This window comes from Panicum virgatum, chromosome 2N (assembly GCF_016808335.1).
Source record: "Panicum virgatum strain AP13 chromosome 2N, P.virgatum_v5, whole genome shotgun sequence".
NCBI classification, from domain to species: Eukaryota; Viridiplantae; Streptophyta; class Magnoliopsida; order Poales; family Poaceae; genus Panicum; species Panicum virgatum.
Genome location: NC_053146.1, coordinates 4,874,352 through 4,892,407, shown reverse-complemented (window position 1 = coordinate 4,892,407; position 18,056 = coordinate 4,874,352). Strand labels below are relative to the sequence as shown.

At 45.8% G+C, this 18,056-nt stretch overlaps 1 protein-coding gene across 2 annotated transcripts; it reads left to right on the top strand.

Moving 5' to 3' along the window:
- The first annotated feature begins 4,556 nt into the window (after positions 1-4,556).
- LOC120659412 lies at positions 4,557-12,013 on the top strand. 2 transcript variants are annotated; one of them, XM_039937542.1, is made up of 12 exons: positions 4,557-4,949; positions 6,378-6,721; positions 6,810-7,104; positions 7,375-7,552; positions 7,684-7,906; positions 8,122-8,264; positions 8,393-8,682; positions 8,771-8,983; positions 9,060-9,545; positions 9,684-10,343; positions 10,827-11,354; positions 11,431-12,013. In XM_039937542.1, the coding sequence occupies exons 3-12, from the start codon at positions 6,835-6,837 to the stop codon at positions 11,668-11,670; spliced, it is 3,231 nt and encodes a 1,076-aa protein (XP_039793476.1). In that variant the 5' UTR covers positions 4,557-4,949; positions 6,378-6,721; positions 6,810-6,834; the 3' UTR covers positions 11,671-12,013. The 2 variants fall into 2 exon arrangements, with proteins under 2 accessions (XP_039793476.1, XP_039793475.1); XM_039937541.1 differs by having other exon boundaries at positions 4,602-4,949; positions 10,824-11,354; positions 11,431-11,986.
- The last annotated feature ends 6,043 nt before the right edge of the window (positions 12,014-18,056 follow it).

The window sequence follows — 18,056 nt, the reverse complement described above, 5'->3', positions numbered from 1 at the left end:
CCCCTAAATTTCGGTTATTCTAAAAGGCGATCTCGGTTTTCAACTTATATATGTCAAGGCTAAGGATCTTTCTAGTCCTAAGTGTCACAAGGTTGAGAAGGACACTTAGGTTAGTTTAGGTTTTATAGTTTTGTAGTGATCGCACTATTAAGAGGGGTTAAGGCTAAGTAACTTGAGCATGGACATGATCATTTGAAAATGGATGCACACTATGGTCACTCAGGTTTCTAGAAGTTCAAATAAGTGGTTCTCAAACTATATCTCAAGAATATTTGGATTTCATTCAAGACTCAAATCAGAAAAGACAAAATCAGAAAAAGTCTATACACCGGTTTAACCGACGCTCTCAATTTTCTATACGTCGGTTAAACGAAGTCAGCAGAGTCTGGACAAATTCAATACACCGGTTAAACCGACGTGTTTGAATTTAACGTCGGTGCATTGGTCCAGAGTTGGTTTTTCCAGGGAAATTCAAGTTCTATTCACCGGATTAACCGACGCTGTTTGAATCAAGACGTCGGTGCAATTGACCAGTGAGATGGTTTTTTCAGAGGAATTCAAAAGTTGTACTCACCGGTTAAACCGACGATAGGTTTGAGTTAACGTCGGTGCAGTTGTCCAGAGACTTGATTTTTCAGTGGTTCAGTGGACAACTACACTCACCGGTTAAACCGATGCTACGTCGGTTAATCTGCCCCAGTTGTAACGGCTAGTTTTCAGAAGAGGCAGTTTACATTCACCGGTTAAACCGACGATGACAATGGGGGGTACGTCGGATTAACCGGCGCTACGCAGTTTTCTGGCAGCTTTTCTCCAACGGCTCTATTTGTGTGAGCTGCCTATATATACCCCTCCAATGGGTCATTTCGCCCACTCTTGACACCAGGCAACATCCAAACACTCATACCATAGTCAAGAGCCACCTTGAGCTTCATCATTCACATACTTGTGCATTCAATCAATCAAGAAGCAAGATTAAGGACTTGAGTAGAGAGAAGCTAGTGTGCATCCGTTCTTGGTGATCGGTTCTTGCTCAAGTGAAGGCCTTAGCTTGTTACTCTTGGTGATTGGCATCACCTAGGCGATCTTGGTGATCGAGGTGTTTCTCGCGGAGCTTGCCAAGGATTGTGGGAGCCCGGAGAAGAAGATTGTACGTGGCTTGATCTCCACCACGCCGGGATGGTGAACGGAGACTCTTAGTGAGCGCCCTCGTCTCGGTGACTTGGGAGGTGACAATACTCTTTGTGAGTGTCACAACGTGGATTAGGGGTGTGTGCCAACACATCGATACCACGGGAAAAAAATCCGGTTGTCTCTTGTCCATTCCTTTTATTCAAGCATTTTCTTTCATGCAATTTACTCATGTGCTTGACTTAGAGATCATAACTTAGCTCTACCTTGCTAGGCTTTACTTTGTTTTAGCTCTCTTAGCTTGTGTTAGAAGCTTAGTTATCCGGTTGGTGAATTGGTGCCCTACTAGCATTGCATAGGTTAAGGTTGCTTTACTTTGTTTTAGAATTTGAAAAAGGCCCAATTCACCCCCCCTCTTGGTCCATCGATCCTTACAGGGAGGCCACAATTTGAACCCAGGGTCCACTTGAGGCCATTGTGTCCTATTTGTCATTGGTTTCACAGACTTTCCATAGGCTTTCTTGAACTTTGCAATAGAGTAGTAATCATGAACATAGTCTTCTATATTATAACCTCGAATTGAGGTGATAATGCATAGAGCATGTGTACATGGTAGACCAGTAACTTGCCAGCGTCTACAAGTGCATGTTCTCTCCTGAAGATCAACAGTATGCCTCCAATGGATTAGATGCCTAGTCACACCTTCAACTTCACCTAACATTTCATCATGTGTACCACCGTCTTTGTGTGAATACCTCCACATATATTTCAGTCCCCTGCTCCTTGAATTGAGATCCTTCATGATGTTAGGTAATATCTTGCCTTCAAGCTTTCTAGCAATTTTCCTTCTCAAGAATATTTTTTCCATGCATAGCTGTTTTATCCTATCCATAAGATCATCTACATTCAAGGATTTCTCATTCCTAATACAGCTATTGAATGTTTCAGCAATATTATTTGTCACATAGTCAACCTTGCTGGCTTCAGAGAACAAGTGTCTTGTCCAAAGGTGCTTATGGTTATCATGTATTCACTTCATAGCTTGAGGACATGCTTCATACATCAGATTGTAGTGCTCTTCAAACCTCTGCTTTTGAAAAGATCTACATGCTGGCCACAAGTGCTTCTCAAATACCTCACCTCGATATCTTTTCTGAAAGTTTGCAACTAAGTGCCTCATGCATTCCCTGTGCTCAACTCCATTATTGAACACTTGAGTAACAGTAGAATCAATTCCTTTACCCGCATCTGTTGAGATCACTAGTCCCGGAGGTGACCCAATAGCTTGATGAAGTCTGCTGAAAAATCATGACCAATTTTCGGTTGTCTCTGATCCAAACACACCATAACACACAGGAAACATCCAATTGTTCCCATCAATAGCTGTCGCAGATGCAAGTTGACCCTTCCATTTTTCAAGTCAAATAGATAGAGGTCACACCAAGAAAAGGTCTGCATCCATCCAGAAACCCATCCACACAAGCTTTCAGGGCAATAAACATTCTAGTAAATCTCATTTTCTTCCCAACTGGCTCGTACTCAATGTCCACCAAACTGCCCGGATTGGTGGTCTCTACCTCAACCTTGAAACTCCAAATATGTTCAAAACTGTCATCCCACTTCCCTTTCAGTTGTTCCAAAGCCATCTTTCTCCCATCCCACACTACCCAATATGACAACTTTAGCTGATACTACTCTTCTAGCCTTTTCTGCAATGTTTTTGCCCCAATTGTAGGGTCCTTGGCTATCCGATCAAGAACTCTATCCCTAACCCAATGATTTGTTGCCATGCAGTTCTTCTCAACTTTTCCAAATAGTAAAAAAAATCAGTACCTCAAATCTGCTACAAAATTTCAGTAAAAGAATAAAGAAAAAACAGTACCTTTCAAGTCCTCTCATCCTGCAGCTGTGAAACATGTATCCGCCACTTGCACCCTTTAGCTTTGCAATAGGCTCTATACCTTGTTGCCTCAGAATAGGGAGCTGCAATTTCATATTCACCTTTTATTGCATATTGTCTTATAGCCTTCTTAAAAGTATCGCCATCCCCAAAAGTTATACCGACTTCTATTGTTGGGTTCTCTAAGTCAGTTGCGTGGACAATATTCTCACAACCACATGTATCATCCACAACTAATTCATCCTCCAAGCCAACATACTCTACATCATTACCTAGTTCAGAATCGGATGACTTAGAAACTGGATCCTCATCATCTAGACCAACATATTCTACCTCATCATCCACCCATGGCACTTCAGTGCTGTTTTGGATAGAAGGCCGTACAAGGGATGAGTCAATTTCAAGTGGGGGTTGTGCAATAATTTGGTTGGTTGGGCCATTAGTGCCTCCTTGCAACAAACAAGGCATGCTCTCCAGCCGTCCAACATCATGCACGACATCTGATTCCTCCTTCCTCAGAACACAAACTTGTACAGATAGCCTTCTAGACTCCCAATACATATCAATAGCATGAAGCAATTTTGGTCAGAATCGATCTCTTCATAAGTGCGACTCATATTATTCCAATATGTGACATGCAATTTGTGTTTAGTGCCAAGCTTAATTTCTGCACTAATATCAAGCAGCAAATCATTCCAATTTGTGTTAACTCTGTCTAAAATCTTAGGAATGTTGCATGCCTCGCAATATTCGCGACCATCATCATCAGTAAATTTCACATAAGCACCTACTCGAGCAGCTAGCCTGTAGGACGAATTGGGATCCATCCTACATACAAAGCAGTAAAATTTTCCAATGAAAAAATAACAGGACTACAAAAGGGAGTAGATTGAGCATAGTTAGCCCTAACCCTAGAACAAATGGTAGGAATCTTACCCATCGGGAATCCATGAAAGATCAGCTTGCTTTTCGAGGAAAATCTCGCTCAGAAATCGTGGAACCTTCATTTGCACTTGCTTCTCGGAGCCCCAACGGCGCAGCTTTCGGTGGCGCGCCCCCCGGCGACGCTTCCCCCGGCGGCGCAGCGACCCGACCCGGCCCTGCGGGTGCAGAGGACGGGCAGCGCGGGGCCCCCGCGGGTGCAGCGGACGAGCAGCGCGTCCCGCGGGTGCGGCGGACTGGCGGCGCGTCCCGCCGTGCGACGAATGGGTGGCGCGGCCCCCTGGTGCCGCGCGAGTCGCTGGTGTTGGTCTTTTCACCTGGGGTTCCCATTAAAAAAGAGTATAATAAGAGGTTTAGTGTCCAATACCAAATTACCATGGTTTTAGAGTGTGCTGTAGTAAAGACATTTTTTTAGTGGCCTGAAGCAAAAGCCCTATTTTAATGGTGTCCTATAGCCAATTTTGCCTTTCTTTTTTAACCGATCCTCTCTCATTTGAAGAGTGTGCTGAAGTTGCTCTCGTTTTCCCTCGCTCCACCCCTCATTCTCCCATCGCGTACCGCTCCACCCCTCAGTTTCCATTTTATTTTTCTGCTGTGTTCTCGTATATCATCGTATCTTCCTTCTCTCCCTCCCCTCAAAATAGTCCCCACCCTAGAGAGAGACACGAGGGAAAATAGGAGAGAGAGGGAGAGGCGGTGGCGGTTTGGTGGAGTTTGGAAGCAGTTCCTGCGCCCGGTGGCATATTCCCGGCCCGGAGATCCCGTAGCCGTCCTCTCCCTCCCCTGATAAACGCAGGTGCCCTCCCTCCCGAGGAGAGATAGGCAGACACACACACCAAGAGAGCCGGGGCGAAGAGCCACCGATGTGTTCTTGAGGAGCCTGTGCAGGGGAGGTCCCCAATCCAGAGGCCGCCATTCCTTCCTTCCCCAACCTTTTCAGGCTCTTCAGATCCAGCCATCTGGATTCTTTTCGCTGGTAAGGAAGCCCTATCTGAGCTCGACGGATTGCTCCTGTTGTTTGGGGATCTTCTCTGTTGCTATGAGCGGTCAAAATCAAATCTTTGTTCGGGTGGATGGTTTGATATGCGTCCGCCCGTCCGGTTTATTGCGGGTTTGTTTTGCTGCGCGCTGGAATATTAGTACTGGTTAATTTTCGGAATTTTGTGCGGATTTGTTCAATTCGTGTTGGCAAGGTTGTACAGTGTGATGATTGGTTGTATTTGGGGAATTGGGTCTTGTTTGGTTCGCGCTAGGATTTTAGCGTGCTATGAATAGTGACAGACATTTTGACCGCTAATTACGGTGTCAAACAAAGTCATTTTATAAAACCAACTCCAGAACCCTGCGCTAATGACCTTGAAGAATCTAATAAGGCCTCTAACCGCGCGATTAGAGGATGGTTACTGTAGCATCAATGTAGTCAATCATCGATTAATTACCGTCATTAGATTCGTTGCGAAAAGTTACACCCGTCCCTAAAAATGTTTTACAAATAGACTTCATTTAGTACTGCATGCATGCGAGATTCTATTTTCGGGAAACGTGTGCGCTATTTTTTTTAGAATGGCAAACAAGGCCTTGGTGGTTGAATTCTGAACTGATATCAATAAGTGGTTGCAATTTTGTTGTTAAAATAAAATAACTGGTTGCTATTTTAAGTATTTCTTCAGACTTCTTTCCTTGTGTTAATGTTATTATGTCTTGCATGTAAATGTGTATGTACATTCGGTCAATTTTAGTTGGGGGGCATTTTACAGACATCTTCCGTTTATGTTAACATTTCTTCCTTTCTTTTCTCACGGATGCTATTTGCTGGCATGTTTGATGATGTAGACTAAGAAATGTTACTAGTGATGTTAGATAATGTAAATGTGTATGTAGAACTTGGTTAGTTTTGGTTGTGGGCATTTTACAGGCATCTTCCATTAGCTTTAGATATGATTCCATTTCCCCAAAATAAGAACATGATTGCATGAGCAGAGGTTGGTGTCAATGGAAAGTTCTATTTCTCTATCAAAGTTGGTTGCATATTTAAAAGTTTGTTGTGGTAGGTCAACTTTTGATTAAACATATAAAATCGCCTAAGAATCCCGTGGCTTGAGGCAAATGCTTCTATTGAAGCTGAACTTCTTGTCAGAAATGTTCTGTTCATGCTTGACAATTAGCAATATTATTCACTAAAACTTTTCCATGTGCAAATTGATTCTGAAATTTTATGTGCCCTGTCAGTTGGAGTTATCAATATATATTTTGTATGATTCATCGTTTTTGCATTTCTTGACGAGCCAGTTCTTTTTTCAGTTTATCAGTAATAGAACTTAGAGCATGCATTATTTTTAATTATATTGTATTTTTTCACATTATCTTGTTTTGCTCATTTGCATCTATTTTACTCATTGTGCAGGTTGATGTATACTATATAATATTTCTTCACCTAGCATCAACTCTTGACATTGCAATGGCCTCGTAGCCTCCTGGCTCTCTAATTTACATTTACTCAAAATGAAGCTCTAGCACCATCCTGTTTTAGGATATTTGGATAGTTTGTTAGGATATCGAAACAGTCTTAGATAGTGGAGTTGGTGTCAACTCAAGCATACCTCCCTGCAGAGAGAAAATTGTAACTACACCAGAATTGTACTTCTCTTAAGAACAACATCAGCTGTAACATTAGTAGTACAGTCCATATAGTGTTGCTGACGTGAAAGATTTCGTGCCAAGAAGTTCAGCATTGGCCTGCTCTTTCAGGTACTATCACATTTTACATGAACATCTGTGATTTCTAATATTATTTTGATGGAGTAGTCTATACTGATTCTCTTCAATTACTCTGTAGATATTGTTTGTGTTCCTGAAATTTCATGGAGACCTCGATATCTCCGCCAGGCACATCAAAGCAATCAGGTGTTCGTAAACCTTCTCCTGGAAGTTCTCTTAGGGATCTTTGCCTTGTTTCCAAACAAGGGTCGATAGCCGAAGTAGAATCCGCTTTGGCCTTGTTGAAAAAAAGTGGTGGGAACATTGACGGTAGAAATGGATTTGGCCTTAGTGCCCTCCATCTTGCAACATGGAGAAATCATCTACCTATCGTGAGGAGGCTCCTAGATGCTGGGGCTGATCCAGATGCAAGGGTATGCCCTATACCTTGTAGCAAGCTTCTTTGTGTCTACCTTCGCATTGAACATTATTTTCTTTTATGACCCCAGTAACAGCCTCACTTGTATCAAACTGCCACAAACAGAAAATAAGGTCTAAAAATGTGATTTGCTTTGTACTTAAGGTCTTGTAAATAAACTCATTTTAATTGTCAATTTGCTAAAAAAATTTCCTGTTTATTGGTGCTTGATTTGCATATTGACCTGTATATATGTAATTTCTCACTGAAATCTCCACTGTTGCAGGATGGAGAGTCTGGCTGGAGTAGCCTGCATAGGGCACTTCATTTTGGTCACCTGTGTATTGCTGGTGCTCTTTTGCAATTTGGTGCTTCTCTCACTTTGGAGGACACCAAGGGCCGCACACCTGTTGACCTTATATCCTGTCCAGTATCACAGGCCAATGGAGATTCTCCTGATGCAGGTAGCTTTCTTCTGTTCCATTCCAGGGAATGGTTGTCTCCTATTCTATCTACTGCTCTGATGCTGATGCCCTCCTGGGAATATGTGTTTAGGGCTTGCTTCATGAAATCTTTCATATTTTTTTCATTTTAGTTGCAACGGAAGTTTTCAGTTGGGGAAGTGGAACAAATTATCAGCTGGGTACTGGCAATGCCCACATTCAAAAACTACCATGCAAAGTAGATACTTTGCATGGTTCATATATCAAAACAGTTGCTGCATCAAAGTTCCATAGTGTAGCAGTTAGTTCTGATGGTGAACTATACACATGGGGATTTGGTCGAGGTGGTCGTCTTGGTCATCCGGATATTCACAGGTGAGCAACGACATGCCATTATAAATGACTTGTATCTTAACAAATGGGAAAATGATGTCCTCATTTTACTTTTACTAGTCAGCTGTAGATTAGCTATTAATGAAGACTAAAGCTGTTAAAGTTAAGCTGGCAGTAGTTGAGCAGTAATGTCTCTTTTCCTGTGTTAAAATTTCCTCAGTGTTGAGTAAGTTATGACAACTGCCCTTCGGTTACAGTGGTCAGACAACTGCTGTGATTACTCCTCGCCAAGTGACAGTAGGACTAGGCCGTAAGCGAGTGAATGTTGTGGCTGCAGCCAAACATCATACTGTGATTTCTACAGAGGCGGGGGAATTGTTTACCTGGGGATCAAATAGAGGTACGTATCATGCATTTTAAATGCATTTGAGGCCACATGAACCTGAGGCACACATTTCATGTCCCTTTTGTCCTTACTAATATTATTTCCCCCTTATGGCCTGTAACAAAATTCTCTGAATGATGCAGAGGGTCAGCTTGGCTACCCTTCTGTTGATACCCAACCAACACCACGGCGTGTTAGTTCCCTCAAACAAAGGATAATTGCTGTAGCTGCTGCAAACAAGCACTCTGCTGCAGTTGCTGATACCGGGGAAGTATTCACCTGGGGTTGCAATAAGGAGGGCCAACTAGGATATGGCACTTCAAACTCAGCATCTAATTGTATTCCAAGAATGGTGGAATACTTGAAAGGGAAAGTATTTAGAGGTGTATCTGCAGCAAAGTATCATACAATAGTGTTAGGGGTTGATGGAGAGGTAAGTTGGTGCCCGTTGAAGCTTGATTTCTACACTTTGTTCTAATTTTACAAAATTTAATAGATCTGCTGTGTCATTCTCTTTTCAGGTGTTCACTTGGGGTCATCGCCTCGTCACCCCACGGCGTGTTGTAGTAGCTAGATGCCTTAAGAAGGGTGGAAATACAAATCTGAAGTTCCACCGTATGGAACGACTTCAAGTGATTTCAGTCGCTGCTGGAACAATGCACAATACTGCTTTAACAGCTGATGGCGCTCTTTTCTACTGGGTTTCATCAGATCCTGATCTAAAATGCCAACAGGTGTGGTTTCTTGCCTGCTAAGATATTAATTGGTACAAGAGTAATATGTTAATATTTACATAACATGTCTCTGCAGATATTTTCAATGTGTGGGAGGAATATTGTGAGCATCTCGGCTGGAAAGTACTGGACTGCTGTGGCTACATCAACTGGTGATGTTTTCATGTGGGATGCAAAGAAGCGTAAGGATGAAACGCCACTTTTCACTCGGGTGCACGGTGTTAAGCGAGCAACATCAGTCTGTGTTGGTGAAACACATATGCTTGTGCTCTCTAGTATATACCATCCTGAGTATCCACCCAAACCTAAAATCCAAGTCATAAAATCCATGTCAGAATGGAACAGTGGGATGGAAGAATTAGATGAAGATATTCTGTTTAATGATGTCCAGCCCGACAGTGGTTTATCAGGAAGCTGCAGTGAAATGAGCAAAGGCATACCTAGCTTGAAAAGCCTCTGTGAGAAGGTTGCGGTTGAGTATTTATTGGAGCCTAAAAACGCAATACAACTTCTTGAAGTTGCTGATTCCTTAGAAGCCAAGGAACTCAAGAAGCATTGCGAGGTATGGCATAGTGCACTGGTCTTTCTGCAGCTTAGAAACACTAATCATTCTGTTTCTATATTTCAAAAGTTACCTTTCGTCAATGTAACCATTCCTTGTTCAAATATTCCTAATACTCGATTGTACAATATCCTGCAGGACTTAGCTATTCGCAACCTTGATTACATTTTCACAGTCGGAGCTCCTTCAATTATGAATGCGTCTCCTGAAATTCTTGCAAACTTAGAGAAATTGTTGGATGAGAAATCCTCAGAGCCCTGGAGTCAGCGCCGGCTTCCCACAGTGACAGCTACCTATCCGGCTGTCATTGACAGTGATGTAGAGGAAGATGAAGCAAGAGAATTCCTTAAGCCCCGTAAATGTGGGAAGTCTGCAACAAGGCCATCTGGAATGTCAAATCAGGAGAACTTCCTTCAGAAAGACTGCACTGCTGAACAAGCTGTCTCTAAGCAGATCAGGGCACTTCGCAAGAAGCTGCAACAAATTGAGATTCTTGAGGCTAAACAACTGGCTGGTCATCAACTGGACAATCAGCAGCAAGCAAAGCTCGAGTCTAGAGCTGCCCTTGAAAATGAACTCGCTGAACTTGGTGTTCCCTCAGAGGCATACACTCGAGCTTCCTCCGTTTGTCCAGCAGAAGGTAGAACAAACAGAAAACCTGAGTTTTCTAAGAAACAGAAGAAAAAAAACAAGCAGGCACTGCAGTCCAATACTCACTCTGCGAAAAGTGAATCTGGGCAACAAATTCCTATTAAGGACCTCCATGAAGTCCTACCAACCAATGTCTCCGCAGAAAAGGTTAGATTATGTTGCATTTGTGCTCTTATATCGTATGATTTCTTACTTTTCTTATCTTTGTGGAGATATACTTATTAATATCAAACCTGAGTTATGTATTATAGCTATTGGCAATACAAAAGCATTAGTTCAGCTCTTGTTTGATAATTTTATTTTGCATCCTTACTTTTCTTGGTACTTTTTTTTGTATGGTCTTACAAGTAATAAGACCTAAAGCTGATAGGTTGTGCCTTACTTTATTCTTTTGGCACCTGTTCTGTGCTTTGCTTCTATGGAAGGCTAAGTATTTGGTCCCTGTATAGAATCTTATTCTTTTGTTTTATTTGAATGTAGGATTGTGTATCATCGTAGCTCTTAGCTTTGATTACATTACTATCTGCTTTCAACCCCAATGCTTTTAGTTGCTATTCTGCTAGTTATATTTCCCCCCTACTTTGTTCAGAAAGCATAGTTGCTGACAAAACTGTATCTGCATTGAAGCAGGAGGCATGTGGTGCTGATCCAATCAAACACACAGAGGACGCCGCTTTCAGCAACACTAAAGGCATTGCTTCTCCCTTAGAGAAGAAACCTTCCCAATCAACTTCGTCAAAGAAGAAGAATAGGAAAGGTGGCTTGTCATTGTTTCTGAGTGGTGCTCTTGATGACACCCCAAAACCAAGGCTGCCTGCCCCTGTTGTGCCCGTCACACCGAAGCATGAAGGACCTGCCTGGGGTGGTGCAAAGATAACAAAGGGACCTGCTTCTCTTCGTGATATCCAAAGCGAGCAGATAAAAACAAATGAGCCTGTCATGGCCAAAGCAAAAGACCGCTTTGAGAACTCACCTGACAGTGCTGGGCGTTTGCGCCTTTCTTCATTCATCCCAGACGCGCGTTCAAAACCAATAGCTGTCACACCTGCTCGTTCAGTACCTTCTTCTGAAGGTGACAAGAGCACACCACCTTGGTCGTCTTCTGCTACCTCACCCAATGTATCACGGCCTTCACTCAGGGACATACAGATGCAGCAGGTAGTGTTTTTCACCCAGGAGTGAATAAATTTTCTCCCTTGATGAAAATACTAACAAGCAATTAATTTTTGATTAGGAGAAGCATCACTATGGCATTTCCCACAGCCCGAAAACACGAACATCAGGCTTCGCTATACCATCCCAGGGAGGATCACTAGATGTTGGTGGCGCAAAGGACAATGTACCCAACCGCTGGTTCAAGCCAGAAACTGATGCCCCGTCCTCCATCCGCTCAATCCAGATTGAGGAGCAGGCGATGAAGGACTTCAAGCGCTTCTACAGCAGCGTGAGGATCGTCAAGCCGCAGGCCCAGTGATGGCCACGGCCTCACCGAAGAGCTACTGATCCCTTTTAGGCTCACCTCTCATTTTACCTGTTCATTGTACATTGGAATGTACAGTCAGTTTCATTCACCATAGGTTCCTTTAGCTGAAATAAAAGGCCAAAGCAACCTTTGCTTTCGTTTTCGCTGAAGTGATCTCATTCAGCTATAACAGATGGCTGTATAGGTCATGTGAGATCACCCGGCTTGGTGTAACTTCAGCCAATGTCTTTTTCCCACCAAAATCTCTTTGGTTGTTGCAATCAGAGCTCAAACTGTGGTGCGTCCGCACTCAGGCATTTGCCATTTATTTTCAGAGTCTCTCACTTCGGCGCTACCCCAGTGCTTCCCTATTTGGCTGATTGGTGCGATATATAATTTGGTTCTTCACTGGCTGATTCTAAGGGCATGTTTGGTTTACGGCCACAACTCGCCACGCCACAGTGTTCCGCGCCACAGCACAGTCGACAGCTTTTTCAGCCGATAGTGTGGCGCTCGATTTGTCCGCCACAAGAGTGTGGCGCCGCCACAGTTGCTGTGGCGGGCATCCAAACAAGCCTTAGAATCTGATATATTTCTCAGCTGGATGTGGTGCAAGTGCAAGTTCTTTGTGCGCGTCTCAAAACTGAACTGCTAGGTTTGACAGTGGTTACGTACTTCTCACTATTTTGTCGAAATGTTTCTTTTATCCATTTGGGAGGGGGATTTGCAAAAGTATAATTAGAGGTGTGCGGTTAAGTGTAAAATTATTCAATCCCTCGTGCCCTTTAAATGTTAATCATGTGGACCATATTAGAAGTTTGCATGGTTGCATAAAGAGATTGATTTGCACCTCGCAATATATAAAAGGTTACTGACCAAGCCTTTTACTCTGTTTCCTGTTTTCTTGTATCCTCAGAAGACAGCTATCGAGGACTGTAGCTTCGTCCAATAGTCAAAAGTGCCAGGCCTGAGGATCAAAGGTCTTGTGCTTCCTTTCTCAGCTCAGATTTCCGCTTTCGTCCATCCAACAAGAAGAGCCCGAAAGGCATTCAGACTTTAAAGGCGTCCGTCCTACGTAGCGCCAGCTCCCTTTACAGTTCGCACGCAAAAGGATCTCCGGCGACGGAAGAGGTGCTCGAGGCTGCCGTGGCCGTTCTGCACGATGTGCTCGTGGGGCCCAAGGACGCGCGCGCCAACGACTTCGCCGGGCAGCACCGCACGACGACGCTCGCCGAGGCCAGCGGCCTCAACCCCGGCCGGTGTGGAACGAGGCGCTCGAGTTCGACATGCCATCCGGCCGGCGGCGCCGGCGTCAAGCCCCGTCGCCGACGAAGTACTCGAGGTCGCCGCGCTGCACGAGCACGGCACCCGCGTCGGGCCCAGCAGGCGGCCGAACAGCTTCCCCGGCCGTCGTCGCGTCGGCCTCGACACGCGCCAGCTCGGTGCGCAAGGGCGATCGAGGAGGCGCTCATCCACTTGTCCGCTCATCAACTGCACACTACCGGAAGGGTAAATGGCAGCTAGCTGTTTGCGTTGTCGCAGTGCCCCTTTTTCCCCCTCTCTTCTTTAGATGTTTACACATACTGTAACTTTAATTTGTTGAGCAGTCAAAACTCAAAAGGCCTATGCCATGGATGTGCCACTACTGTTCGTTGCTTTTTCCGTAAAAGTGTGTGAACATCTAGACATGAGGATCAAAGGTCATGTGCTCCCATGCATACTCTATTACTCTTGTTGCATACTAGTGACATCTATCGTCCATGGGGTTATATTGCAATTTATCACCTTTATTTATTTTTTTTGCATGTCAAAACTGTTTTTCTTTAATTTGCCGCTATCTGCGCCGGATCCTGCTAGTATAGATGTCCAATGGGCCGAGCCCGGCCCGACCCGGCACGGGCCCGATCCGGCCCGGCACGATCCGGCCCGGCACGATTAGCCCGGATAACTAATCGTGCCGGGCCGGGCCGGCCCACGTGCCCAGCTCTGTGCACGAGCACGGCACGGGGGCCTGTTTGGCGTGCCGGGCCGGCCCGATATGCCAGGCGGGCTTCGTGGGCCGTGCCAGCCCGAGCCCGGCTAGCCATCTGCACCAGGCTGCCACTCCCTCAACTCAGAATGATTTCAAGATTTCAAATCTAAGATTCAAATTCACAAAAGATCACAAAACAGAAGCACATTTCATGATAACAAATTTATTGAGCTGTTTTGGGTGCTGCCTCGTTAAAAACCTTTGTAGGTAAAACCCCACACCTCGTGAGGACAAAACCCTACAAAGGAAAAGAGTACAGCCAGCTCTAAATGTTCAAATGTTCATCACAAGTTCAAGTCCACAGTCCACAGTCCACACTACATAGTTATACAGATTCAACATCTAGATATAAGTTTTCAAATGATTCTTCAAGTTCTTCATCCTCTATGAGATGCTGAAGTCTTGCATCGGCTTGCTCCCAGTCCTTGATCAGAGCCAACATCTCCACGACCTCAGGGCCCAGACGGCGTCGTCGCTCCTCGATAATCCTGCCAGTCATACTAAATGCAGATTCTGATGATATTGTTGAAACAGGAACAGTCATTACATCTCTAGCTAGAATTGAAAGAACAGGATATGATAGCTTATGCTCATGCCACCAGTTCAAGATATTGAAATCATCATCATACTGGTTAACAGTATCACTGTCCAGGTAGGCAGACAATTCAGAACCAGATGATAGAGAAGCACCAGAAGTTGCAGCTTGCAACAGAGCACTAGCAGAGGTTCTTCTATGCAAGGAGGAAGTAGAACCAGAACCAAGACTAGTAACAGAACCAAGAGTAGTACCAGACAAACTAGAACCAGAAGAAGAAGACTCACCACCAAAGATTCTTCCCCAAGCAGTTTTTCTCTTACCTGTAGGGCCTGGTTGGGCAGCCCTTTGCAACCTTACACCACCAAACTTCTCATCATACTTAGCAAAAATAACAGACAACTCAGCCCTTACCTCAGTCAAGTAGCATGAGTAATCATTACCATTAAGCTGAGATAGAAGTCTAAGAACATTGGTGAAACCTTTCAGCTTAGCCCTAGGGTCTAGTATAAATGCAAAGGAGTAGAGCATGGGTATGTCACACCAGTATTGCAAGAACTTATCTTTCATAGGAACCACAACTGATCTTAAGTCTCTATCATTTTCATAATTATTTAGATGGCTAGCTATCTCAAGAACATGATGCAATATTAATGGAGATGTGGGGTAATAAACACCAGACATAACAACAGTGGAATCATAGAACTGTTCAAGGAATTCAAAATTTTTTTCAGCAACATACCAATGCTGGTCTGTCAGGAGTGGCTGACCATCAACCAAAGGATGCTGAGTAGTGATGAAAACAGAGAATGTGGCCTTATGGGGCAGGAGATGTTTTAACATAAGATAGGTAGAATTCCATCTCACATCCATATCCAAGCCAAACTTGCGAGGTCTTTCACCAACAGCAATGCAATATGACTTATATGCAGCAATGCGCTGATTAGATGAGTTTAGAAATGATATAGCAGATCTAAATGCACCAAGCATTGGCTTAAACACTTCAAGACCAGCCTTAACAATAAGATTTATGATATGACAAGCACATCTTTGATGCAGGAACAAGCTACCAACATAACCAGACAAAACATGATTAAGTTGATTAATAGCCCTAGTGTTAGCAGCAGCATTGTCCAGTGTAACAGCAAAGATTTTATCAGTTAACCCATAATCAGCAATAACAGAAGTAATACGCTCAGCAATATTCTCAGCATTGTGAGACACATCAATCAACCTGAGACCTAAGATCCTTTTCTCTAGTTGCCAATCAGCATTCACAAAATGAGCAACCACACTAAGGTAATCCTCCTTAGCATTGTCAGACCAGATATCAGAAGTAAGAGCAACAGAGGATACAGACTTCAAGCACTCAACTCAACAAGCTGAGCACGACGTTCAGTGAAGTACTTGGCAAAATCTCTAGTGGTTGTTTGCCTAGACACCTTAGCAAATTTAGGATTATGAGCAGTAGTAATGTACTCTTCAAAAGCATCAGACTCACCAATGCAAATAGGCAGGTCAAGACGAGCAATTAACCTACACAACTCAGTACGAGCTACTTCTGGTTTGTACTCCCAAAGGTGCACAGAGCCATCAGGATTAAACTTAAGTTGAGTTTGAGTCATGGCATTACGAGATTTCAAAACAGGGCATATAGGAATGTGCCGCTTCAAGTGACCAGTACCATGGGTTGATTTACCAGTGAGGTTTTTCTTGCAATGCTTGCATCTAGCACCAGTTCGACGTTCCTTACCATCAATTACCTCATAGATCTCATCAAAGTCTTTCCAGACCTTGGAGGTGGACGCCCTCCTCTTCCTGGTCGAGCCAGATTCAGTGGCAGCGGCGGTGCTCGCGCTGCCAGTGCCAGATCCAGCGGCCGTCCCCTGAGGAAGTCCTTCTGGATCCAGGTCGATGGCAGCATTGCTCCCAAACAACTCAGCGGCATCCGCAGACAGGTCATCCTCATCATCTCCGCGAAAGCCCATCGACCGCAACTCATTGTTGTAGGAGTCGTCGGCGGCCATCGCCGGTCTTCGGTCCCTCACGGCCTGCACAAGGAGGAGAGACTGTGAGGGGGATTCGTGAGGAAGAATGAGAAGAAAGGCGAGTTCTGACTTACCTTTTGCCGGAGCACCGAAGACCGAAGTTGCCGTCGACGCCCTCACCGGAGTTGCAGGCCACACAGACTCGCAAAGAGGGGACAGGAGGATTCGTGAGGAAGAAGTAGAAGAAAGGAGAGGGAAGGAGGTGAGGGCCTGAGGGGAGCGGCGGATCTGACCGAGCAGAGTCGGAGGAGGTCCACTGGAGCGGCGGATCTGGCCGAGGAAAGGCGGAGGAGGTCGGAGAGCGGCAGATCTACGCCGGACAGGTGGGGTGCAGGTCGGGGTGGAGCGGATCTGGCGAGGAGCGGGGGAGGCGGAGGAGACGAGGCGGCGGCCAGGCGGGCGGGGAATGGAGGGGGCTAGGGTTACCGGCGATCCGTGCGACAGGAGGAGGTCGGAGAGCGGCGGATCTACGCCGGAGAGGTGTGGTGGAGGTCGGGGTGGAGCGGATCTGGCGAGGAGCGGGGGAGGCGGAGGAGACGAGGCGGCGGCCAGGCGGGCGGGAATGGAGGGGCCGGAGAGGTGGGGTGGACGGTGGAGGTCGGGGACTCGGGGTGAAGGCGTGGCCGCGTGGAGCGGATCTGGCGAGGAGCGGGGGAGGCGGAGGGCGGAGGAGGAGACGAGGCGGAGCCGCGGAGGAGCCAGGGCGGGGAATGGAGGGGGGCTAGGGTTAACGGCGCGACTCGTGCTGGCGGGCTTCGTGGGCTTCGTGCTCACGGGCCGGCCCACGTGCCGAGTCGGGCCGGGCCGGCCCACGTGCCTGCGGCGCGGCCCAGGCACGGCACGACGCCCGTGCCGGGCCGGCCCGGGCCCGTTTACCTCCGTGCCGGGCCGGGCCGTGTACCGGGCCCAATTCTCGTGCTTCGGGCCGGCCCACGGCCCATGGGCCTGATGGAAAACTATACCTGCTAGAACCTTTGCAGCTCATGCTTTTGAACCTTTGGAGCATGGCAGTATGATCATCATCATCCCTTGGCCAACAACAATGATGTCCGGGCTACATGCACAATCGACCTGAATTTTTGTATGTTTCAGGTTCCTATTTCTGCAAATGAAACAGGTACATGGATCGCAGAGAAAATCTTATCAACTTGCACAAGGAAAACGGGTCCCTGCTGAATTTCTGCAAAGTCTTCATGTTTGAGGTACGTACGATAGTATATTGTTTGTCGATTTTGGGCAACATTTTACGCGGTTGATGAACTGAATCGCGGGTCATGTGCGCGTCACGTGCGGAGCAGGTGTGCTGCATCTCCAATGGGCGGCGGGGATGGGGACAAGGACAGGGAATGGTCGGTGGGGATGCGCTCCGCCTTTCGCCGCCCCTTTCTCGCTTTTGTGACTCACGGCTTTGTGCCGTTTCTAATCCTACGGCTGAACAAGAACAGCCCAAAAGGCACGCGAGCAAAGGTGTTCTACGTAGCGCCTGATCGTTTCACACTCGTACATGCACAAAGCTAGGGGGGAGACATCAGACATGGAATCTTGATGGGTCGAGCTGTCCATCACCTCCATGTCCACGACGATCCTCATCTTCATCTCAGGCAGCTTTAAGGTGCGTGTCCATGGACAAAACACAAAAAGGTGGGCAAAGTATTTTGCTTGGCAGATTCCAGATCCCGTGTGGGGGATGACGTTGTTTTTATTTTTTCTATGTGGGGGTTGATCAGCGCGGAGGCTATTCCTCACGCGCGCTACTACAGCCAGCTGGCAAGTGGGCCCGTGC

Bases quoted from the DNA above. Each gene is read 5' to 3' on its own strand.
- LOC120659412 (XM_039937541.1), top strand. From the start codon at position 6,835: ATGGAGACCTCGATATCTCCGCCAGGCACATCAAAGCAATCAGGTGTT. The intron at 8,683-8,770 runs GTAAGTTGGTGC...TTCTCTTTTCAG, and splicing joins TGTTAGGGGTTGATGGAGAG to GTGTTCACTTGGGGTCATCG. The intron at 8,984-9,059 runs GTGTGGTTTCTT...ATGTCTCTGCAG, and splicing joins CTGATCTAAAATGCCAACAG to ATATTTTCAATGTGTGGGAG.